Source organism: Ambystoma mexicanum, chromosome 11 (assembly GCF_040938575.1).
Source record: "Ambystoma mexicanum isolate Mex_15411 chromosome 11, UKY_AmexF1_1, whole genome shotgun sequence".
Taxonomy (NCBI): Eukaryota; Metazoa; Chordata; class Amphibia; order Caudata; family Ambystomatidae; genus Ambystoma; species Ambystoma mexicanum.
Window position 1 is genome coordinate 1387287271 of NC_090934.1, and position 26318 is coordinate 1387313588.

Below are 26318 nucleotides of genomic sequence, written 5' to 3' on the forward strand. Positions count from 1 at the left end.
CAATTCTTGGTAGGCTTTTTCGATCCTGTCTCCGATACTTCCTACATCAAAGTTCTCTTCTAAGGCTATTCTAGATGGTCCCGATGTTGCTCCCTGTGACAGGAGAACCCCTCTATATTGCCCCATTGTATTGCTGGACTGGGTTTCATCAACTCCTTTTGAATTAGGTTAATATTGCGCTCCCGCGTTCTTCTCCATCCTAATTAATCTAATTCCCTTTGCTTTCTAGCCTCCCATTTAACTCTCCTCTTCCTGTTTTATCTCTTCTCTCCCTGCCTGTGCTCTCCCTTCTACCTCTTCTCTTCATCTTTGTATTCTTCCATCCTTTAATTTCTGCGCTTCCTCCTCTTCTCTTCCTTTCCGGTCGATTCCCGTTCTATTGCTCTCTACCTGTTGTCCTGCTTCCTTTGTTCTTCTGCCCTTTCTTATTTCTTTAGTTGCCCGGTTTACAGCATTTAGTTGTCTTAAATTAATAACTTGGCATGGTGTTCTTTCCTGCACCTTAACAAGAGCTGATTCAGCTTCTCCCGTTCACTGTTCAAGGATAGATAACTGGTCCTTGGCTGCTCCATCCTTTGACACCAGGCCAGTCAGCCATTTCAGGCCATTCCTCGATCTTCAGCTGTTTCCCTGCTGCAACAGCCCTCCGATTCTTCTTTCTTCACAGGTCAGAGTTTACTAAATATGTGACAACGATGTCCAGAATTCTATATAATGGCGGCACCGCCTGTAGTCTTCACTACGTATAGCTAGCCTTTACGATCACTTAGTCTACTTGCGTTGCTGCATCTGTACAGTTATAAAACAATGCTCTTAATGCGTGCAATCTTCATTCCGCATATGACAGTTTACTTGATTCTTTACTTCGTCAGATTCTAGAAGGTCTATGCATCTTTTTACCACTCTTCACTCATTTCTTGTGATGTCACCAGCCTCTTTTCTCCCATCTTCATATTCCTTTGGGGTACCTCCTCCAAGAGATCCTCATCTCTACGGGAGTACATCAGATAGGGTTTTCTTAGTGAATACCTTGACCGTTAGTGTCAAACTAAGCATGACCTCTGGTCTCCAGCATACATGTAGCGGCGGTGGGCGGTACTTCCTGCAGAGGCATTTGGCTGCTCCTCTACAAAACTCATCAATTCAAAGTGGGCTACAGCCATTAGAAAACACAAATACGAGTAGCAGCATCTCAGGAGAACAGTTAATGGCCACCATAGGGTGTGCTAGATTTCTCCCTCCAAGATTTTATATTTCATATTTTTGTGTGCATGCTTTTTCTAATAGACTGTTCTACAAAAAGAGCCCACACTAGCAGGTATACCATGTATGTAACCAAACAACCATGTACCCGGATAAATACATAGGTCAGTGCATAATTGACCACAAATTGCACTGTTTTCTCCCCCAGAGTTAAGTGACATCATTAAAGGAATTAAAATAACTTGAGGGATAGTGGAGCGCCACAATCTGGACACTTGCCTACAAAATGTCATCCAAGTTGCTTGAGTCACTTGAGCAAAGACCACATTCCCCTGGTACCAGCCATGCAGATCCTTTTAAAACAAAGTGAAACTGACAGTTGATGGGAATGGTACCATTCCAATAGCCCTGCCTCCCGCAGCCACATTTACATTCAACTTTGATGCACATCACAGGTGCCCCTGATCTACACATACTCCAGCAAATTGCCTTTTAGTCCATATTTCATGGAAGTACAGCAGAGTTACAATGAAGCCTCCAAAAGAATTGTACAATCAGTGTTATACTTGCAATGGTACAGTAAGTCTCAGAATTTAGTACAGGTTACTCACCATAGGGACACTGTAGTTCCCTTGTCCACCTTACTAATGAAACAGATGTCTGTTCACAATAAGACAAGGTAAAAGCCCCGACTCAGGCCCTAGACTCCAACCTCCATAAAAACACCCAGCTGCCTCCATTCTCCAGTCTCTCCCGTTGGGCATTTTCTAGAGAGCTACAGCATTTTCTTCACATATAGTGCAAGCTGGATTAAGCCCACTAAATTCCTGCCACCCCTGAATAGACCGGTCAGGATTAAACCCACCATATTCCTGGCCCCCCTTGATGCCAACGACCAGCCCAACTGCCATTAGAGCCATCAAACCACAGCAAGAATCAACTCTATTATTTAACCACTCCAACCTAGATACCAACCTACTTAGGGAAACGTCTAGCATACCAGCCACATTCCAAGCGACCCAGAATAACATCCCAACTGCGATTTCCAACCTTCAATGTCCTACTTTAGTCAGAAACCCTAGACTTGGCTCGAGATTAGGTAAAACCTACATAGTACCGACCAGTCAACCTCCCATAAATAGCAAACCTCAAGTTCTGAAGAAAATTGCCTCTAAAATCCAAAATGGTTACAACAAAGCAAGCAACAAGTCCATCCTACACTAATCAAAGGGGCACTGATCAATGCCAGATCTTTGGTATCTCATGTTGCAGATATTGCTGACTTGATTACTGAAAAAAAAAAAAAAAAACTGGATTTCCTACCAATAACAGAAACCTGGCTGCAGGCCCCTACCTCAAGTGCTACCCTGGATAACTATACAATACTCAGATCTGACAGAGAATCTTCTAGAGGCGGCGGGATCGCATTTATCGCTAAATCTACTTTGGGACTCAGAATTGCCACAAACTGTTGCATCATGCGAACTGCTGACAGTAAAACTTCCCCTTACAAATTCTCGCGATATAACGGCACATTTGATATAAAGACCTCTGGGACCCATCGGTGCTTTTGAGGAAGAAATCTGTGCCCTACCATCTAATACTAAGCCATCTTTGCAAATTAATTTTAGGAGACTTCAATCTGGGATTCAACTACCGAATGATCTACATGCCTTAATTCTATCAAACTCCCTTGCTGAATTAGGGCTAAAGCAAAGTTCTTCAGAACCCTAGACTGGGTTGCCGACCTCAATTGAGACAACTGTAACCTCCATCGAACCATACCCCTGGACTGACCATCTTCTACTGACCTTTACTATTCAAGGTTGTGCACTGCCTAACCTTATAACACCACCTGCTCCTACCAGAAACAAACAGAGCATCACATTGGACAAACTCAGGCCAATTCTCAGACCTTTACTAAATCCTATTCCTGCCTCCTATGACCCGTCTATATTAGTTGATCTATACAATACTACCATTACCCTAGCTCTAGACAAAATTGCACCTCTAAAATTGTGCAAAGGTAAACCCAGACCCCACCTTAACACTTGGTTTACTCCTAAACTTAAAGCCTTGAGGAATGAAAAAAAAAGAAAATGTGAAACCACTTAGAAAAACAACCCACTTCAGCCAGAAAAAGATAACTTACTCAAAATCCCAGCGAATTACAAACTAGAAATGCTTCAAAACTAAATCTGACACCTATAACTATAGGATTAAAGCCAGCTCTAGCAATAGAGAACTGATATTCTAAGAGAATTGGAATCCCCTATCCTCCCACCACAGAACTGCAATAAAGACAATACTTTGTGCACTAAAATCCAAAACGCACTAGCAAACATCTCTTCGAAGGGATTGTGTCCTCCGACGTATTCCTTATCTTAGATATCTCCTTCCAGCTCTGCTGGCCTCGGAAAATTTTTCTCTAGAGGGCGCTGCGCGTCGACGTCCTCCGAGTCGATGTCCCTCGACAGCCGCCGTATCGTCGTCGTCATCCTGCCTATAAAGGCCGCGCGCAGCGTCCGTTGCTCAGTTCCGTTTTTCCACGCTTACTCAGTGCCTCGGAATACCGTTGCTCAGTTATGTCAGGTTAATCCTATTTACCTCTGGTTAGTCGATCCGTACTCGATGGCTTCTTCGTCGGAACAGACAACTCCTCGGTCCGGCTTCAAAAAATGCCGCGATTGTGGGAAAAAGATGTCTGACTGACCCTCACAGAGTTTGTCTGTGGTGTTTGGGAGCTGAACCTACCGTCCCACAGGACAGGGACGATAAAAAAATATGATGCTATGGCAAAGAAAGTTTTTTCGGCATGTAGCATGGCGTTAAAATCTGTTAATGCTACTTGCACCCTTGCTAGATTCAGCCATACACTTTGGGAGTGTGCTTCTACAGCGGCTGACTGCATCCCGGAGGGAGAAGAAAGGGAGGTGTTCCTGAATATCATACAGGACGGTAAAGACGCTATGTGCGAATCCCTCCAGACGGGCATTGATTCGGCTGACAGTATCAGCAGAGCAATGGCAGCAAGTAGAACAACCAGGAGATTTGCTTGGTTGAGAAAGTCTGGTTTTGCCCCAGATGAGCAAGCCAGGCTCTTGAACATGCCATTCGATGGCTCTTTGTTCGGGAAAAAGGCAGATGACAGTTTAGAGAAACTGCAAACTTCAAAAGCAGCAGCAAAATCCCTAGGCGCTGCAATCCGTCAGACACCTTTTCGTCCCACAGGAACCTCTGCGAGGGGCAAGTCCTTTCGCTTCTACTCCGCATTCGGAAGAGGTAGAGGACGACCGGCTCAAAGGGGACAAAGAAGAACTACCCGAGGTGGACGGGGTAGATATTCAAAAGCCACATCAACAGCAGGTGCCTCTTCACCATCGGCATCTGCATCAGCCGCCCCAAAACCACTCTGAGGACTTCCCTCACAGGACACCTGTAGGAGGCAGGTTGACTCAACATCTGGCGGAATGGCAGGCTATCACGTCAGATGCTTGGGCATTGGAAACAGTCGCCCAAGGTTACTGCCTGCCTTTCCTACGCATACCTCAGAGTCATCCACCGGGGGATCAGCTCTCAGAAAGCTCCAGATCCGCTCCTCTTGCGGGAAATTTTGGACCTGCTAGAGAAAGGTGCCATAGAACCGGTACCTGTAGCGGAGAGGAACAAGGGCTGGTACTCCCCTTACTTTCTCATTCCAAAGAAAGACGGAGGACTGAGACCCATCTTGGACTTGCGAGAATTGAACAAATTCCTCAGGAAAGAAATTCAAGATGGTCACTCTTTCTCAGATCCTTCAGGCCCTTCAGTTCCAGGACTGGTTGGTATCTCTGGACCTTCAGGACGCTTATTTCCATGTGCCTATCCATCTCAAACACAGGAAATACCCGAGGTTCGCAATTGGCAACTCTCATCAATTTCGAGTGCTGCCATTTGGGCTGACCTCGGCCCGAGGGTCTTCAAGTTAATGTCGGTAGTGGCGGCAAGTCTAAGGAGGGAAGGGATTCACGTCTATCCCTACCTGGACGATTGGTTGATCAGGGCTGTATCTTCGGAACAAGCTCAGATCCAGCTAAATCACGTTTGCCACTCCCTTCACAAACTGGGCTTCTCCCTCAATTTAAAGAAGTCACAAATGATACCATCGCAGAGACTCCAGTTCATAGGAGCGATCCTGGACACTTCCCTGGGAAAAGCCTCGCCACCAGAGGTGAGGGCTCGAGATATTCTACAGATGGTTACCAAGTTCCAAGATGCCCAACGTCTCCCAGCCTTCGACTTTTTGAGGTTGCTAGGCCTCATGGCATCCTGCATTTTCCTAGTGCCAGAGGCTCGCCTGAGAATGAGATCCCTCCAGTGGACACTGAGGACTCAGTGGTCACAATTCTCAGGGAGAATGACAGATCAAGTTCCTGACAGGGTGGCTCGAGACCTTCAGTGGTGGGCCTGTCAGGAGAACATTCTGAAAGGAGAACAGTTTTGGCAACCCTGGCCGGAGAGAACAGTAGTCACGGATGCCTCACTCACGGGGTGGGGAGCCCACGCCAACGACTTGACCATCAGCGGTCGTTGGTCTCCATCGGAGTCCAGACTACATATCAACCTGTTAGAGCTGAGAGCCATCAGACTTGCGCTGAAGGCGTTCCTGCCAGCTGTACAAGGGAAAAATGTCCTGATAATGACGGACAACACGGTGGCCATGCATTACCTCAACAAAAGAGGAGGCGTAGGATCACTACCCCTGTGCAGAGAGGCGATGCAGCTCTGGTTTTGGGCAATCCAAGAAGGAATCTCTATCGGCAGTTCACCTAGCCGGAGAGAAGAACTTGACAGCGGACGCTCTGAGCAGGCAGAGTACAGTCTCCCACGAGTGGGAACTAGCTCAGGAAGTCCTTCAAGAGATCTTCGCCCTTTGGGGAACCCCTCAGGTGGATCTGTTCGCCACCAGCGTCAACAGGAAATGCGATCTGTTCTGCTCAAGGGAATTTCCCCCGAGAGGAGCTCTGGGAGACGCGTTCATAGTGGACTGGGAGTTTCTGCTTCTGTACGCGTTCCCACCGGTCCCTGTCATTCCTCAAATGATCAGGAGGTTGAGAAGATTCCGGAGAACCATGATCCTAATTGCCCCAGATTGGGCCAGGAGAACGTGGTACCCGGACCTTCTAGACTTGTCCATCTGCCCTCCAATTCGACTTCCACTCAGAGAGAATCTACTCACAGAAGGGAGGTCAGGTTCTCCATCCAGACATCAAAACCCTCAACCTTCACGCTTGGCTTCTGAAAGGCTGAGGTACAAGGATTGGGACCTCCCTGATGATGATATGGAGGTGTTGCTTTCGGCAAGGAGGCCAGCAACAAAGTCTCTATACCGCTGCCGTTGGAACAGATTTTGCAGCTGGTGTAGAGAACAGAATATCGACCCCTTTTCATGTGGTACACCAATGGTTTTGTCCTTCCTACTCTATTTGGCGAATTCAGGCCTTCAAGTTGGCACCATTAAGGGCTATCTCACAGCGCTATCCATCTTTAAGCGCACTGCGGAAGAACCATCCTATTTCAAGTTACCCTTGGTAATACAGTTTCTAAAGGGGTTAACCAATGTTTATCCCCCAAGACCATTCCAAGTTCCCCTATGGGATTTAAACTTAGTCCTAACTTTCCTGATGGGCACACCTTTCGAACCACTCCATTCTTGTTCGTTAAGATTCCTTACCCTTAAAACTGTTTTATTAATAGCACTTACATCTGCTAGAAGGGTGAGCGAATTACAAGCTCTTTCTTGTAAACCCCCTCATACAATCTTTCACAAAGACAAAGTTGTCCTGCAAGTGAAGCCTAATTTCCTCCCAAAGGTGGTTTCTGAATTCCATATCACTCAGAAGATTACCCTACCATCTTTCTATCCTCCTCCTCATCCGGGGAAAGAGGAAGAGAGGTTACACAGGCTGGACCCTAGAAGGGCTTTAAGTTTTTACATCAGTAGACTAGCCAGGATAAGACAGGCAGACCAGCTGTTTGTAGGTTACACAGGTCACAAGCTGGGGTTACCAATAACTAAGCAGACCATTTCCAGATGGATCATTCTAGCCATTTTGGAATGTTATAAACTGTTAGGGAAAGAACCCCCTCAAAACCTTAGGGCTCATTCGACCAGAGGTATTGCAGCTTCATCGGCCCTCAAAAGAGGTGTGCCGGTTAAAGACATCTGTGCGGCCGCTACATGGTCGTCTGTCCATACCTTTTCACGACTTTACAACTTGGATTCCTCCTCCAGTCAAGAGACTAGGTTTGGAAGGGCTGTTCTGCACTCTATTCATCAATAGAAGACAGCGTGAAGTCAGTACTCCCTCCTCCAATAATAGAATACTGCTATGGGAGCCTATCTAAGATAAGGAATACGTCGGAGGACACAATCCCTTCGAAGAACAAGTTACTTACCTTGTAACGTTCTTTTGACGGGATGTTCCTCCGACGTATTCCTTATCGACCCTCCCATCCATCCCCGCAGTTCTACTTCCCTTGTTGTTGCAGCTTACGCTCCTTCAGGGTGATTAGTCTAGTCCAGACAGAAATACTGTGGGCTACAAAACGGAACTGAGCAACGGACGCTGTGCGCGGCCTTTATAGGCAGGATGACGTCGATACGGCGGCTGTCGAGGGACATCAACTCGGAGGACGTCGACGCGCAGCGCCCTCTAGAGAAAAATTTTCCAAGGCCAGCAGAGCTGGAAGGAGATATCCAAGATAAGGAATACGTTGGAGGAACAGCCCGTCGAAAGAACGTTACAAGGTAAGAAGTAACTTGTTCTTCTCCAAAACAAAAGCCACACAAGAGAAAATAAACCTTTACTCAAGTAAATGGCCCTAAAACTTGTCCTAGCCCTCCTAAACCTTTAGAACGATTTAAATGTATCCAAGTGTCCACCTGAGAAGTGGAAAAGATAGCCTCGATCAAACCCTCAAGATGCCGACACTTGCCCTTCATCTATAATTAAAGAAGCGGCTAGTGAGCTTGCCCCTTTCATCACCACTATCAATTCATCATTCCGCATGTGTACTGTCCCCACTAACCTGAAGAACTCATGGGTTCTTTCGCTGTTAAAGAAACCTTCCCTGGACCCAAACATCCCAACTAAGTATAGACCGATCACAACAGTCTCCTTTCTATTGAAGATTATTGATAAGGAAGCCTACATCCAGATACAATCATCCTTAGAGACCAATAATCTACTAGGACTCCGTCAATCTGGCTTCAGACCCCAACATGGCACGGAAACAGCAGTCATTGACCTAAAGAACCAGATAGACAACCTGAAAGACAAAGGGAAACCTGAGCTCTTGCTCCCATTAGATTTGTCAGCCGCTTTCGATCTGGTTGATCATGGTGTGCTTTGTAAACATCAGTCTACAGCGGCTCACTTCTCTACAGGAGCAACATCATGGACCCAATCTTTCTTGAATAAAAGATCCAGGAGTTCTTTCACCTTCGGCAGCAGCTGACCCTATGCCTATAACATGTGGAGTTCCCGCAGGATCCTGTGCATCACCTACGATGTACAATGTGTTTACCAAACCACTGTTTGAGGACTTGGACCTTCTGGGTGTCACCTACACTAACTACGCAGATGACGCCCAGAGACTCATACCTTTATTTCTCGGTGCTCCGGCCATTATGAAGAAACTTAGTCACCACTACCCTTCATTGAACATTGACGGTACTGACATCAAGATGGCTAAGGAGGTAAAAACCTTGGGGTTTCTACTTAGAAACTGCCTTAAGTTTGTGAAATCAAGTTAATGCCACAGCATCAGCAACAGCTTGCATGTGTAAGCTGATCCATGCATGCAAGCCATTTCTATCTACAGAAAGTTGCATTACCTTGGCCAGGGCTCTAATACTTTCAAAACTGGATTATTGTAATGCACTTTACCTAGGAGCTAACAATTACATTGTCAAACTTCAAATTAATCAAAACCTCGCACTTGCAACAGCCATAGGCATCCCAAGAAGACAACATATCTCTAATCAGACGCAAGAACAACTGGCTTTCAATCAAGGATAGAATACAACTTAAAACAATCTCCCTGACTCACAAATGCCTCAAGAATTCAGCCCCTCAATAGCCAATGGAAAATTTCACCAAAAACATCTCACAAACTACGAGGACCACTAATTACTTCTGCCTAAGAGTCCCCAGATTCAAACTGAAAAAAGGAGGTGCAGCAGCTTTCCCGTGATGGCTGCCCACCTCTGGAATACCCCATCTACAACCTTAAGAGAAGACCAACCCTTTTACAACCTTCGGAAAAACACCACACTTTGGCTTACCTTCAAAGACTGTATACAACCCTAACACACTGAACCTTGGAATCTGTAATAAGCACCATCTTGTATCTTTGTAAATTATTCCTTGCATCTATGCAAAGTCTTTTTATGTAACCTTGTGTTCGAATGTAACCCAATGTTTGCAATGTAACTAAGAAATTGAAAACTCCTTGTAATGCGCCTAGATACCTCTGGGTTTAGAGCGCTCTATAAATAAACAAACATCTTCACTGTATATGTTGCTTGGAGATTTTGTGGTTGTGAGGAGGGGTGTGGGGTGGTGGGGAAGACTCAGTTTGGCTGCAAGCAGGATGTCCTGTGTATATCTTGGACGCAGACCATGTAGCTTGCACACACAGCACCTAATGTACTATTATTTCTAACAAACCAAACAGGGTGGCATTCCTACTTTAAACAAAAGCTGAACCACAAAGACATTTAATGCCTTATTTTTATGCACTGCATACCTATTTTCTCCATCATGCGCCTGTATCAGTTGTCTTCGCCAAACAGCTTTTCTGTCAATACCATTAATAAGTCAACTTCACAATCTACCACTTTATTATGATGCAAGAATTTTTTTAATGCACAACAGCGATATATACAGGAAGTAAAAAAAAAAAAAAATTATATATATATTATTGTAAATGTCCACCAGCCCACAAATGACTTGGCAGGACTAAAGACTGGTGTGCCCAGAGAACACATTTTCCTTAGGACTAAGAAACAAATCATAGATCCTACACAGCTTGATTCTGGGCCCATTTCTGGCATCATATCTGATCGGATCCACAGCCTCAAGACATCCCAGCAGCACCCTGCGGAGAAGGTGGCTGGCACGAGTGGCCAGGCTCATATGGAGAGGCGGTTTCAAGAAGGTCATTTGAGGGAACCTAGCCACCAGACCCATACAAGTGCTCTCCCCCAGTTGGCTTCTCTGTGAGCAGTGTTCCAGTGGCTAAAGACAGGTCCCGGAGAGGGGGGGGGGGGGGGGGGGGTGTCGTACAGAATTTGTCGCAAAGCCTTGGATTAGTGAACAGCAGGTGATGAAGGATCCATTGATTTTCTCAAAGGTGATGGAATGTGTGACAATCTTTTGGATATGCCGATTTATGTGTCCCGCTCCACTCATCCGGAACCCAGATTGTACACTGGTCCCAAGGTACTTTTTCCTAAGTTCTACTTTTGCATTTGCTGGTATATTTCTCCAGTTAAAACATTCTCCATTCTCTTTTGCTTTTTTTGTGTCTGTTTACATTTTATTTCAACATTACAAAATACAAACGTCACAAGTGAGTAATACATTATCTAGGCAAATAATTAACAGCATATAGAAAAACCAATTCTGCAGATGAAGTAAATTAAAAAGAAAGGAAAAGAGGATAGAAGAAAGAAAGTCAGAAACCAGGAAAGGACAGAGAACCAGAAAGCAATTGGTTAACCAATGGAACCAGCAAGGCAAAATCAATGAAACATTAAACAAAAAATTACAAATATGAATTAACACAGCAAGAGCATCTTCCAACTACAGAAACATCCCATTGTGTACAGAAAATAAAATTCAACCGTAGACCTCAAGGAACCCATTCCAAATGTCCCAGAATTTCTCAGTATCATCCGCATTCTTGTAAATTGCCTTCTCATAAATTGAAACAGTCAAAAGTTCATCCACTCACTCATCAATGTTAAAGGAGCTGCTCGACTTCCACAATCTCAATATCATCCTCTTAGCGATCATACTGGCTCAGAGTATCCAAGTCACCTGCCCAAAGGAGATATCAATTTTTGATATGCCCCCTAGAATCAGTATGGTAGCAGAGAGGGGAATCGTACAGCTCAAAACTAGTCCCAACCTCACAAATGTAATCCCAAAATGTCTTTGTTTTAGGACAGAACCATATCAGATGACTGAGGGAACCTCTAGCGCCCTTACACTTCCAACAGAGTTCACTGTCCATGAGTTGTCTCCTAAACAATCTGACTTGAGTCCAATAGGACCTAAAGAGCAGTTTTGTTTGCGATGCTCCAAGATCCCCAATCCAGACTTCCCAATTGGGTATTCTCACAGCAGCGCTGCCAGCAGACCTCATCAATATCTTTTCCCAACTCCTCTGCCCAGATCACAGGCAGTCTCGAATCTTCTTTCCTGAATGATTTCAGAAATCCGTACATCATAGCAGCAGGATGAGCAGTACTTCCACATAACAGCAACATAGACCAGGGAGTATTCGGTTCCAACAAATCACCACCACCAAGGCAAGCATTGACGACGCCTTTCAATTTTCTGTACTCCGAAAAGTATATATCATGAGTCCGACACAGCTGTACATACGGGATCCAATTTCCTCCATCTATTAGATCCCGGAGATACTTTGTTCCCGCCAGGAACCACTCTGGCCAAAACAAAACCTTCCCTTGACTTTTCAGGGCTGGATTCAGCCAAACGGAGGCATCCACATGCAGGTAAGGGTCTGCCTTCATGCAATTTGAGATATCACACCAGAAATCTTGAAGAAAACCAGTCAAAGGATTCGCTCCCTTCGAGTTATTTTTCTTTGAAGTCAGCAGAGCTCTGGGTTCCAACTGGGATAGCGCCACATTCCCACGTCACACACTGGACATTCATCATTCAGAACAAGGAATTGACAGATGTCGAGTTGAAAATGAAAGATGGTATTCACTGAAGTTAGGTAAATTCATCCCACCTTTTTTCAATGGGAGTTGTAGTTTCCATATAGCTAATCTGGATGGCTTTCCATTCCAAATAAACTGTTGCATAAGTTTGTCTATTGCTCTGAAAATATGACCAGGAACCTTGATAGGCAACATAGATCGAAGATAGTTCACTCAAGGAGCCAGGTTCATTTTAATGCAATTAATGTTCCCCCACATGGCCAAATGTAAGAACCCCCATCTGGCTATGTCAGATTGTAAGTTTTGAATGAGCATCCCAAAGTTCAAAGCTGGCAACTTCACCACATCTGCACCAATCCAGATGCCCAAATACTTGATTCGATCACTACACCACCTGAATTGGAACTGCGCACCAGCACTGCATAGACACAGATCATGGAGTGGTAAAACTTCAGACTTGCTCCAATTAATTTTATAGCCAGATACAACAGAGAATTCTTGAATGTCATGCATCAAGTGGGGTATGCCATTAACTGGATCCTGGAGTGCAACCAATAGATCGTCAGCGTACAACCAAAGCAAATTTTCACGGTCGTTTCCAATTATAGACTTAAGGTTGACATCCGCTCTCAGACAGAGCACCGACGGTTCCATAGACAGGATAAACGGAGAGAGAGAGGACAACCCTGTCTCATGCCCCTGTGGAGTGTAAAATCATCAGAAATGAGACCATTTGTGAGCACACTAGCTGATGGGCCTTTGTACGGACGTTGTACCCACTGCTGATATTTGTCACCAAAGTGCATCCTCTTAAGGCAAGAGAACAAGAAGGCCTACTCCACCCGATCAAACGCCTTCTCAGCGTCTAAAGAAAATGGCAGCAGTGGCTACTCTGTCAATGACCATGTTCAATAGACAACAGTAGACGACGCATATTATCAGCCACAGCCCTACCTGTAACAAATCCGACCTGGTTTTTGTGAATTAGAGTTGTAATCACTGGTTCCAGTCGTATTGCCAGCATTTTCGCCAGTATTTTACAATCACAATTAATCAGGCTCATCGGTCTGTAGTTTTCACATCTTGTGGGGCACTTGTCTTTTTTCTTTAGAACAGTTATTAATGCATGCCGCATCGTTCCGGGCAACACACCCGAATCAAAGGCCTCCTTGTACACATCACACAAAAGTTGTACAGCAGACTCCGGCAGGATTCTGTAAAACTCACCTGGAAGGCCATCCATACCCGGCGACTTAGCCCCTTCAAGTTTTGAAATAGCCAATTTTATGTCTTTTACCGCAAATAATTCTTCAAGACACGCCGATTGATCTGAGAGTAGGGGTATGTCATGTGTCATAAGAGTTAAAAAAAAAATGTACAATACCAGTCCCATCACAGCCTAGGTCTGAGTCAAAGCTTTGAATAAAAGTCACGAAACAATTTGTTCATTTCTCTCTGCTTAGTCTCCATTCCCCATTTCGATTTGCAATTTCTGAAATGAAACTATCACCTTCCGCTACCGTCAGTCTGTATGTCAGCAGCTTTCCAGCCTTTTCACCATTTTCAAAATAATTTATTTTTTGCCTGAATAGGGCATAGTCTACTTGACCTGAAATTATTTTATTTTGTTGAAACTTGGCTCTCCTCAGATCATTCTTAGTACCTTCATCCCTGCTACTCTCAAACAGTTTATCCAGTCTTTTTGCCTCATCAGAAAGTCTCCGGATTTCCTTTGCGCTCATTTTCCTTTGCTTACCGGTCGTATCAATCAGAAGACCACAGGCAAAGCACTTGAGTGCCTCCCACACTGAAGAGATTTTGACATCAGTTCTGTTTATCTGGATAAAGTTCTCAAGTTAATCTTTGATTTCATCCCCGATTAGTTCACTTTTAAGAATGTAAGAGTTCATCCTCCATTGTGGGGACTTTATTAAAGTGTGTTGTAAAGAAGTTGTTGGGAAAGATTTCTTAATTGTGGGTAATTTTCCTTCCATGTGGCAACCCCTAAACTTTTTGCTGTTTGCACCATGATCTAGACTTTGCCAGAGAAGTGCAGCCTTCTGCCGCACTCCTCTGGGCTTTCGTTCCATTCTTACGGGGAAACTGACATGCCCTTAAGACAGTACCAGGAAACTTTTTCCGTAGTTTCTTTATCATGTTGCAGCTTTCGCGCAACATGGCACAAGAGGGCACTGTAAGCTAAGTAACTGCTCTCTTGGGTCTCTAGTCTTCTACAGGCCCTAGATATTCTCTTTGGATTGTAAATGAACGGTGCAAGTGAATCTTGGACGGGATTTGTGGCAGCGATCGTTTGTGTTTTTGAGCTCCTTTTGGCGTTTTAAGCACGTTTCTCGCGCTTAGCCCAAAATGGTGGCCTGGCTCCCAAAATGGCCAGACCACGAGGTTCTTTGTCCTGTCCGCTGACCGTCTTGCTCCCTTCACCTCCCCCAGGGAGCAGACCCGGGGCCTTCCTTATTTGGGCATGTACTTTCCTGCGAAACACAGATGCTTTCGCGGGCTTCTACAGGCCTGGTGTGTGCCTCCAGGATGGGGGCTGGGATGTCTGGTCCCAATACACATCCTGGGCGCCAGAGAGTCTAGGGTGGTGTGAATGCCTGGGACCCCGTGGACCGTGATAAGATCCACAGATGGTGTGAGTGTTTTATGAGCGGATCTCCCATTGGGTCCCCTCAGTTTTGGCACAAAGGGAACCGTGGATAAGAGGGGGCTGGAAACGCCACGACCAGGTCGATCTCCTGAGTTCTCACGAACAAAGTAATACAGGAGCCAAGTATCCTGCAACCACAAGGCTGAACCGAGGAATCGCTGGTGACCCGCTGAAGGACTGCTCCTCTGCACTGCTGTCGCTTTGTGAAACCCTTTCTACCTCGGATCGAACGAGAAGGCCTGTACTGGTACTTCGACCCTTGGAATAGTGGGAACAACTATTCGGCATCTTCACCATCTCCTGCACGTAAGCCTTCGAAAGTGTCTCTGGGCCATCCAGCAGACTGACCAGCCTACCCAGGAGTCGTGCTCTGTAACTGCCGTCAGGTTGTGTTGTATTACGGGTCCTAGTCACTCTCACACGATTCGTACACTTGGCATTCCCAGGTCTGAAGTGAGTAGTGTACATTTGGCTGAAATACACACGGCCGCTCCGTTGCCCTGCTGTGGTAACAAACTGTGCGGGTTCACTGCGTTTGGGACGTCCCCAACTCAACTTCTGCTGCTGCGGAATTTACACGACGAGACATCGCCTGCTCCTATCTGAACCTGCCAGCACTGAAACTGACGCAGAGAAGCCTGGGTCTGCTTGCATCGGGGACCGGTGTGTAGCATCGCTAGGAACTGGTCGCCCTCCTGCAGGAGCCCATAGCTTTTCCCCGCTGTGTCTAACAGCACGCCTTTCCGTACTCGCGCTCTGCTTCTGCCCACAGTGGAGGCTGCGCTTGAGTCACAGAGTTCTGTTCATCGTCATTTGTTCACCGAACTAAACTGCCTGATTCCCTCGAAGAGACTCCCCTTTTTGCCCATTGGCACCAGCGTGTGCAGGTACTTTTGAGCACAAGGCTCCACTCTTCGTAGGGCTTGGACTTCCTTTTAGTTAGGTGCCTCTGAAGGCGGACTGGGTCTAATTATTCACACTGCCTGTTTTCCTCCCCATCTAGGTGGTCTACACATTTTGTGCGTCTAACTCGTTTGTATTTGTATATATATTTTATTGGTTTGGTATGCGTTGGTTTACTTGAGTTTTATTGTGATTTCTCGCTACGGTCAATGTTACAAAGCCTTGTAATAAATGTGTATATATTTTTAATATAACACCTGCTTGGAGTAATTTGTAAGTGTCCTTGCTTTGTGTGCTCATTGCGGGCTTTCAGTCACCCTCACCCCTCTTGAGACCTAGTCTTGACCGCCGCGATCGCTACCCTGATTGGTCTGGCTTGTCCAGAGGTTACCCTGTTCCAAGAAACTAGGCTGGCCTTCTGAACCTCTGCCCCTCCAGGACAGAGTTCAGAAATCCGTCTTAATAGAGGTTCAGAGACACAGGCGCATGATCAGACAGTGCAATAAGCCCGATTTTAGATTCATAACAACTGGAAGTTACCTGCCCTGAAGTTAAGACAAAGTCAATGCGGGAGTATGTGTTAGGAAACAGAATGAAATGTGTAGTCCCTTTCACACGGGTGTTCGTCGCCATATATCTGCCAGGTTAAACTCCTTCATTAGATCATCCAAGGATCTCTTGCTTATTTTTTTGTTGAGTTTCTCGAGCAGTCCCCATTTGAGCGATCTAGAGCAGGGTCTAGCACCAAGTTGAAATCACCAGCCAGTACAATTGAGTCCACATCAAAGCTGCAAGTTCATGAAAGAAAACTGGCTCATCGATGTTTGGGGCATACACGCAGTTTTGAATCCTAAACTCTGAGCAAGACACAGATGACTCCACTCTTTATCCGATTTGCTAGAGAGGATAGATAGGCAGATTTTTCTTGATCAGTAGAGAAACTCCTTTTGTTGGACATGTATGTTGGAAAAAAGGTTTCAACAACCCAACCTCGCTTCAGTTTCTCAGACTCGTGCTCAGTAAGGCGAGTCTCTTGGGGGAAGGCAATGTCACAAGAATGTGCCTGTAAGTAAGACAGCACTTTAGTTCTCTTAGTGACAATCTTAAGTCCATTCACGTTCCATGAGACAATGTTGAGATATTGATAGGATAGGTTATTTATAATGCGCTTATTACCCAGAGGTTTCTAAGCGCGGACCCGGGCATCGAACAAGTGTGGCTACGCGTGTTGTTTTGCTTCTAAGGCGAGCATGTTGCCACTGAGCTATCCTCCTGAGATGATCCACAAATTTAGTATTCATATTGACAAATCTATTATAGTCTCTGAAATATGTTTTCTGGTTAGACAAGTGCAGCAAAGCAAGTTGAAAGAAAAGAGTAAGAGAAAGTAAAAGAAAAAGGCAGAAGGACAAAAGGCGACCAGAAAAGTAGTATATAGGCCACCAATAGATGATGCACTGTAAAGAGACAGCAACAAGTTAGCACTTCTAAAAAGAAATCCCAAAGTAACTAAGAGTAAAAATGCAGAAGACCCTAAATCTCCTCCCACCACCCTATAAGTTTATAGCCGTAATGACAAATGAAGCGCATATAGCCAAAGTATTACCACTTCCCGCCATAGGCAAACAGCCAAATATGTACAACACTCTAAACAATTAACCTCAAGAGTAACAAGGATACACTAATAAAGGCTAGTGTAGAGAACCATGCACCTGGACACACATCAATCACACAGTATCCACATGCACATTCGCAAGAATCACACAACAATAAAGGTAAACATTCTTAAATGTGTACAGAACAGAATGGAATACGCTCACTAGCAAAGCGTCAAATATAATCCCCCACAAGTAAAGGAGCCCAGGACGAAACAAGTTATGCTAAACCATCCCTGAAATGCCACCCCAGATTACACAGTTCGTGCATATTCTTTCCGAATAGGCAAGGCGATCTCAATCCACGTCCCGGCCACACACGCATCGAATAAGACAGGTACCTACATTGAAAGTCATCCCACAACTGTGAAAAACGCCATAGGAACAAATAGCATTTAGGAAACATCATACAATATCACAAAACCATTCATTTCCATCGTGAAACAAAGTAACACCCGACACACAGGACAGCCAGAGATTCCCGCGATATACCTACAAAAGGGGTAATTTAGGTCCCAGTCTGAGACAAATTAGAAGCAACCACATGAGGCATCAGCAACATTGAGCATAAAGACCAAGTCTGCAAGAGTTTGAAATATTGGCAAAACTTAGAAAGAGGCCCCCGCTGATTGGGCAACACGACCACACACTTCCGGACATAACCCCATATTCCTATCAACCCAACCTCCTAAATAAAGGTCCTCCTGTATTCAAGCACAAGAACAGTCAACAAACTTGAGACCCTCCCAGTAGCACAACATGGGACTTCACAGTGCTACTAATGCTAAACCCGAGACCCCTCCTATAGCAAGAAATGAGATATCCAACTCCGTCCCATCCCACACAACTATATGCTGATTGAGCATACACAGAAACTACACACACTGTAAACTTGTGTCCTCTAATGACATTGCAGATGTTGCGTAACGCATGTACATTGAGAGGTCAGCGGAAAAAGAGAGGCCCCCACAAAACTTTAGTCACCCAGTGACCCGCATACCCAACATGTTCATTCGGCTGGTGCTGGAAGGGGGTTCTGGCCTCTGAATGCAGTGTTTGCGTCAAATGTGAGGTGGCTGGCAAGGCTGTTTCCATACTGAAAAAGCTTTACAGAAGTGGCAGGCTCTTAATAGCTGCCACTCCCTTCATGTATTGAAATGCATGTCTTCATAGAAAAATCTATCTAGTGACAGGGAACATCAGGCACAGAGGAAAAGCTGCATCGTAGCGTGTATTCCTTTGGATGGGTTATATCCATCGGGTACAATACCCAGGTGGCAAGCCTCCTTAATGCAGAGTATGAGAGCAAACTTGTTTGCACAATTACTATTGTACAATTAGATTCACTTTTGCAAATCAAATTACTTGCAGAGATCGGTTTACTTCACTTCTGAGTAATCCGTGCACAGGAGAAATGTTCTAGTGCAGTAACAACTCTTTAGGCAAAGCGTTCTAAATCAAACATGTGTTCTGTCTGCATCAATGGTACATGTCAAATAGGATTCATTTCTATACTACAGTTTAGTAGGTCCTCCTAGTTGCGATAAAAGTGATGGCATTATCTGTCATCTGCTAGGTCATGTGATGTCATTTATAGAGTTAAATGATGTCATACATGACTTAATGAGAAATGCTAATAGTGCTCTCAAGGTTTACGCCGTTCGTTACCGCATCCATGATGCCAAGTACACAGTACTCCAGATGACAGTTAGGTCATGTTTTCAGACATAAAACTATCCAATCCTTCCGTTGTATAATGTTTTGGCAGGTGACTGAACACCACCTGTGCCTGTGGACACTTACCCTCACTGCATCAGAGCCACATGCATACAGCTGGTTAACTGTCAGACACAGACATTCATACATTTGGATACCATAACGCTCGACCCATTACACGTAGTCACTATGGACGCGTACAGGACAACAGAGAGGCACCGGGGACCACCACAACAACAACAAGGCGAGATATTACCTCTCGCTCCGTCAACACGATAAACAATCGCGCTCACACGAACAGAACTGCGCAGAGTTCAGTAGTGGACAGTGGCAGCCATAACATACTGCACCAAGTATACAGGAGACGGAAGCGGTCACTCCCACATCGGGCCAAAATAAATAAAATAAAATTTAAAAAAAGATGGCCATTTGTAATGTAGCGCGGCCAGTCCACTCACACCCACACGCGTAATCCAATAGAAATGTTACGTTACGCATGCAAGGACACGTCCTACGGTGCCTTACTCGAATGATCATAAAGATCATACGGAGTCAAAAGAAAAAAAAGAATCACATGCACGCGCACCATGACAGTTAAACGGCACAAATGAAATAGGCTTATTTAAATATAATAAAAGCGTTATAACAAATAAAGCATTAAAATGCCATTATAACAAAGACAATATAAAGCTAAAACCCTGAAATTCAAAATCACAGAAACCCCAAAACAATAACAGGCAATCAAAGCAAAGCAAGCCCTATTAAGGTAAAGGCTTTTTAGATGGAAAATGTCAAAGCCAAGCACATGCTTGTTCAGGATTATCAGTTTTCACACCATCTGGAAGGAATAGTTTCAGAGTTGCTGGCTTCATTAAAATAGTTTTTAGACCACGCTCCCTTGCCAGATGCTTGGCTTCAGTGAATGCCTTCCTCTTAAGTGCCACACCCTTTGGGAAATCGGGGTAAATATGAAATGGTTTCCCTTGCCACATCAAAGAATCCCGCTGCCTCGCCATGTATAGCACTTTCCTTCATAGATGTCCATGCAAACTTCACAATAATTTTTCTGGGCTTCCCTTCCTCCAGTTTGCCAGCTCTAAACATTAAATCCAAATCATTTGGTTGAATACTGCAACCAGGTAAACTCCCTTGCAGCACATCAGCAAAGCAGACAGGAGTTGTTTTGGTTTCTCAGGAATGCCAATCAGGCGAGCATTATTGCTCCTGGCCTGTATTTCCAAATTTATATTTGCTAACTGCAGTTTTGACATGTCTTCCTGCAGTTCGCAATAAGCTCTAACTTCCAGAGGCTTCCCTTTCAAGTCCAGATGTCCTGTTCTCAACATCCACCATACGAGTTTCCAAGCCACTGACTTTACCAGACAAGTCATTCAGCGTAGCCTTCACTTCGCCACTTTATTATGAAGGTTATGTGTAGATATTAACATGTAAAAGCAGTTGTTGCACTCGATGCTTAACCATCAAGACAGTAATCTGATATCACAAAGCACAGAATACCCCAAAAAACATCTGAACACAAAAATGTAAGCTTTAAAATTACCATAAGAACGTGGACACGTCTCTAATTTTCTCAAATGACATGCTTTCTTTTTAAGAGACTGTCCACATTATTTTCTGTGCAACCATGACAAAGGCAACACTATAAAAATAATTGTTGGTACCACTTACTTCATTATTGGAGTCAATGAGTGTCACTGCCACATTCTCCCCTACACCCCAAGATGCCTGGGCTTTCCAAACCAAGTCAGATGGAGGGCTGTGGCTAACACCAGCACTGCAACCCCAAACCTGAAAAACAAAAGGCCCCTTAGGAAACGTTCCAATTTGTATTCAAAATACTATACAAATGGCTTCAAAATTAAAACCATACAACTCATTCAAACTATAGGTGGTACAATATTTACATTAAAATAAACATACCAATATGTGCTAAGTGAACAAACGGAAACGGGTAACTTCTGGGTGCCAGGGAATATTGTAAACTGGGGAATGCATTTAGGGCATCCTGCAATTTATTAAATGTGCCAAAAATGTATGCAAACCTTAGCATAGTCTGACTGTTAATGTGACTAGGGCTCAGTGCAGCGCGCTTACACCACATTTGAAGCCTCTAGATCATCTCCAATTTAAGTCTGGGTCTGAAACATTCACTTAAGGCCATAATCCACCAAAGGGCAACAGCCAAAAGTAAACATGCACATTTAAGACCACCGTGGTAGATTTTAAAAATGAGTTCCTAGGAGAAAAAGCAGTGTGAAGTTGGTGTTACAAGATTTCTCCATCGAAAAAGCTGTTTTTACCCAAGTAAATAGCTAGAGTGGAGAGTAAGCCTTTAATGAGGGCCAAGGACAGTTGCCTTCTGGCAATGACTAGTGGAGTGGGCCATTACTGCTATTGGCAACCAGGTCAAAAGATGAGAACAATGTTTAAAAATAAAATACAAAAAAAAACAAAAATGAGCCATGGTATGTGCACAGCCTCTGGGGCCAGTACATGTATGAAAAATAATGACATGCGTGGATATGCAACACGGCCCTCCATGTTGGGCTTCTCTTCTATTTTAATATCGAGCACCATCATATCCCCTGAAAATAAAAGGTGTCAAACTGGATATTTAGTAAACTGCTTAAAAAAGAAAAAAGCAATTGACCATGATTAAATCGCTTAAGCACTGCCGTGTGATAGATGTGAAAATAAATGGGTGCAGTGGGCATCCTCGAGTATTGCGCATAAGTTTCAACCAAAAAATGATTTAAAAAAAACTGAACGCATCAGAAAATGTGCCCACCTACATTACATCCTGTGAAAATTCTCAACATAATTCACTTAGACAATTTAAACCTCACCATAATGCAGGATACGTATACTTTGATTTGTTTAAGCCAATCACAAACACTGTGGCATTGCCCCTTTAAGGGACGCGCACGCGGCGTCATGACTCTGCACGCCGCCGCGTGTATTATAAATAAAGGGGGCATTCCCGGCCGCAACAGTGCGACCGGGAAGCCCGAGCAGACAAGACATGTGAGTGTGTGTGCTTGAGGGCATCGCAAATGGGGTCCCTGAAGACTCCCAACAGTTGCGACGAGGTTGGTGCAATGCCTGGGCCCGGCGGTGAAAGTCTTTTCAATTTTTCTTCCTAAAACGGAGATCGTTGAGGAACTTCATTTCACACCGTAGGCCGTGCAGTAACCACGTAGCAGGCGGCCATTTTGTATTTCGGGCCATGGACACTCAGAGCTCCGGTTCGGTCTGAGAGGCATCCAGGCCCAATTTTTGGAAAAACTGTTTGCAGGCAGTTATACCTGCACATCTATGCCCAGATTTGGGAATTATTTCTGGGCCTCCTACGTCGAGTGAAGGTGAGGTGAAGGGGTGAGATGACTAGGCCTGCTTAGCGCAATACCTCCCTGGCTCAATTTTTGGAACATCCGTGCCTGCTCGCAGCGTTGCTGCGGCTGAGGACTTCCATCTTCCTCATGCTCTTCATCATCATACCTGTGGGTGTGAATTTCCACCACTCATCCTCATCACCACCACCAGGTTTGGACTTGTATTGCCGGTGTGTGCCAGGACTGGTGGCAAGTGGTTCCCAGGAGGGGACTGAACTGTGGTGGTGGTAGTGAGTTGCGGCCCCCAAAAGACACGCTGGGGGTGCCTGTGCGCTCTATCCCATGAATGTGCCCGGTGACCAGGACGGTGGGCAGCCTGCAGCCCTACAGCAACCTCAAGTGCAGCCACAACTTCAGGCACTGCCTCAAGCCCCGCAGTTGCCTCAAGCTCTACCACTGGCGCAACCAGCTGTGCGACAGCCCCCTCCAGCCTTGGCGCAAATGCGGGCCCTGGCGGCCCTGCAGCCCATCCCCGAATTTGATGTCTCGAGCCCACCATCCAGCCTGGGGCCCAGATGGAAAAGGTGGGTGGACCGTTAAGATATGTACTTTAGAACAACAATGGAAACAGACGGTGACAGCAAGCTTGCCACCATGCTGTATGCGGCTGGACCTGTGGTGCAGGACATTTTTGAATCTCTCCACACAGCTGACGGCACCTATGCGGCGGCAAAGGCTGCTCTTTAGGCTCATTTTCTGCCCCTCGCCAATGCGGACTATGAGAGGTTTGTGATGTCGGCTTGGCAGAAGGAGACGTTAGACACCTATGGATGCCTCAAACGCCTATCCATCGCATGTGCATGGGGTGATGCGGCTGACATGATTCTAACTATGCTCATTCAGGCATGCTCATCTGGAAAGTTGCGACGGCAGGTGTTGAGAGCCAGGCATCACGCTCGCTCGCATTCTCGAGCTAGGACGCTGCCATGAGGTGGCCGAAGCCCGGGCATCCTGGATGGAGGCTGGCTTGCGCCCGGTGAAGACTGAGGAGGTATGTGTTATTTTGCACTTATATAGCGCCTTATATACCATTGGTATGGTCTGAAGGCACTGGTAGGATGAACGCCCTTGGGAACCGAAGTCCTGGTCAGTAGAGAGAGTCCAAAGGTGCGTGTGCGCACCAGGTATGTGTGCAGCTGGTGCGGAATTCCTGTGGCAGCTGCTTCCTAGCGGTAGGTGTGGTGGCTGATAGATCAGGAGTATGTGTTCGATCTGGCCGGAATTATCCAGACCGAGAGTGGCAGCGTTAGGCCTGAGGAGAACGCTTGGCTGGGGGTGTGAGACCAGCAATGTTTACTTGGAGTGATGGGGAGTGAGCGGCAGATGATATGAGAACAGTTATACCGAATGGTGTCATAGTATCTCTGTGTTCTAGTTGAATGGTGGTGTAAGGAGAGAGTAAGCGTGGGGTGTGATGAGGTATGCATCCACACTCAGCCTCTCTCCACAATCAGCGCCTCTCCATGTGCCGGGTTGCAGAGGTGTCAGAAGACCTGGATTTGGCCTCAGTGACGGGGCGGGAGAGCCGGTGAGTCGTGCCAGAAGTGTGGGTATGACTTACCCCACCCTGCTGAATGTCTGGCAGCTGGAAGAACTTGTGGACGGTGTGGCCTCGCGGATCACTACTCCCGGGTGTGTAAGGCAGCCCTGCCTGTGATGGTGCCCAGAGGTTCGGTCCAGGTTCCTTCGTCAAAGCCGCCCCCCGAATGTGGCCCAGGTTGACCAGGGTGAAGAGGGTGCCCCAGCGGAAGAGGAGGAGGAAGGGAACATCTTCGTGTCGAGTGTGGGGGTCCTCAAATCAAACAACAGACACCAGCCGAGGTGTGTGGTGGAGGTTAACAAGTCACCGATCTCAGTACTGGTAGACAGGGGTGCCTCGGTCAATGTGATGGCCCGTGGACATTATGATGCTATGGACACCTCCCAGGTTGGTCAGCCCGAAGGCTTGCATCTTTGCTTTTGGGGGACTCGGAACCTATTCCGCTCGACGGTGCCTTTGTAGCGAAAGTGGAACATGATGGCTTGCAAATCACTGCCCGCTTCAACGTCACGCCAGTGAGTACGAACACTCTGAGTTGCGCCGTAGCTGACGCCCGCGGGCATTGTCAGATTTGCTTATTCAGTATACCTCGAAGACATCAACGATCTCTTGGACAAGTATTCCACCCTGTTCCATGGAATTGGACAAGTGGCTGGTGACCCGGTGAGGCTTCACATCGACGAGTCAGTGCCGCCCATAGCCCTGTAGCATCGGAGGGTACCTTTTCATCTTCGGGAGCAGGTGGACAAAGAGTTGGACAATCTTGTGAACTTCGACATCGAGAAGGTGGAGGGTCCGACTCCGTGGGTGTCCAATTGTGGCAAGAAAGCCTAAACAGCCCGACTCCGTCCGCCCATGTGTCGACATGAGGCTACCCTACAAGGCCATCAAGCGGGAGAGACATCTTACCCCGACCATCGACGACGACATTGCGGAGGTGCAGGGTGCACAGTTTTTCTCCAAACTGGAACTCCGGGCCGGCTACCATCAGGTCGTCCTACACCCGGAGTCGAGATATATAACCACGTTCACCACCCACCCTGGACTCTACCGCTACAAGAGACTCAGTTTTGGCTTGTCATCGACGACGTTTCAGAACATCTGAGGCGCCCTCGCTGACCTGGAGGGTGTCTTAAACATTAGCGATGACATCCTAGTGTTTGCTAGGACTGAGGTGGAGCACCTGTGTAGGCTGGCAAGGAATTTTGAGAGGCTATAATCGCTCGGCCTCACGTTCCACAGGGAGAAATGTGAATTCCTGCGCCCATCCATTGAATTCTTCGGCTTAGTCTTCAAGGAGGGAAGGGTGTCCCCAGATCCATGAAAGGTTCAGGACATTAAGAAGGCCCAACCGCCTGAGTCGGTGTCCGATGTGAGGAGTTTCTTTGGCATGGTAACATACTGTGGATGTTTTTCAGAACCTGGCCTCAAGATCTGAGCTCCTGAGGCCCCTTACAAAAGGAGAATACCACCTGGCAGTGGGGCCCCCTCGAGCAGGCAGCCTTTGATGACATCAAAAGGGCACTCACGGCGGAGGATAACATGGTGTTCGACCCCTCCCTGCCCTCAGAAATCATAGTGGATGCCAGCCCGTTTGGCTTGGTGGCTGTGCTGACACAGGTCGATCGGGATGTGGTGTCTGCCCGGTGGCGTACACCAGCAAGGCGCTGTCCGACACGGCACAACGGTTCTCACAAATTGAACGTGAGGCCTTGGCCGTGCTCTGGGCTGCCAGCATTTCAGACTATGTTCTAGGCCGCCCAGCGACTGTTGTAATGGACCACAAGCCCCTGATTCCCATTCTGGCGGAGTCCTCATCCAAACCACCGGCGAGGATAGAGCGATGGATGCTCGCCCTCCTGGAATACGGGGTTACTCTCGTATATCAGCCAGGGGTGAACAATGCAGCAGACTATTTGTCCAGGCATCCAGGCTTGACCGGGGGAGAGGAACAGGACACATGTGCCGAGGAGACAGACGACCACGTTCGCATGGTGGTGGAGGCGGCTACCCACAATGCCATGCCACTTAAAGGTCTGGAGGCAGCGGCTGCGGGTGACGAGTGCTTCCAAATCCTGAAACACGCTATGCAACAGGGCTCATGGAAGACGGTGCTGGAGTCCCTTGCCGGACACACACAAGATGCCAAGACAGGGCTGGAGCAACTGTGGAGGGTGCGAGAGGAGTTGTCATTCTCCACCTCCGGGCGTCTGCTGAGAGGCCACCACATAGTCGTGCCCCAATCCAAGATCAAGGAAAT

General features: G+C 46.3%; 2 protein-coding genes across 4 annotated transcripts in view; one reads left to right on the top strand and one right to left on the bottom strand.

Moving 5' to 3' along the window:
- The window catches only part of SH3GL3 (SH3 domain containing GRB2 like 3, endophilin A3), a 789999-nt gene that overhangs the window by 710360 nt on the left and 53321 nt on the right, over nucleotides 1-26318 (top strand). The gene's annotated exons all lie outside the window — the stretch shown is intronic.
- Nucleotides 1-26318, bottom strand: part of LOC138504470 (lamin-B3-like) — a 368818-nt gene that overhangs the window by 125837 nt on the left and 216663 nt on the right. For all 3 annotated transcript variants that reach the window (XM_069624996.1, XM_069624994.1, XM_069624995.1), the window contains exon 9: nucleotides 20795-20914. In XM_069624996.1, the coding sequence (XP_069481097.1) occupies nucleotides 20795-20914 (120 nt within the window). The remainder of the gene's footprint in view (nucleotides 1-20794; nucleotides 20915-26318) is intronic.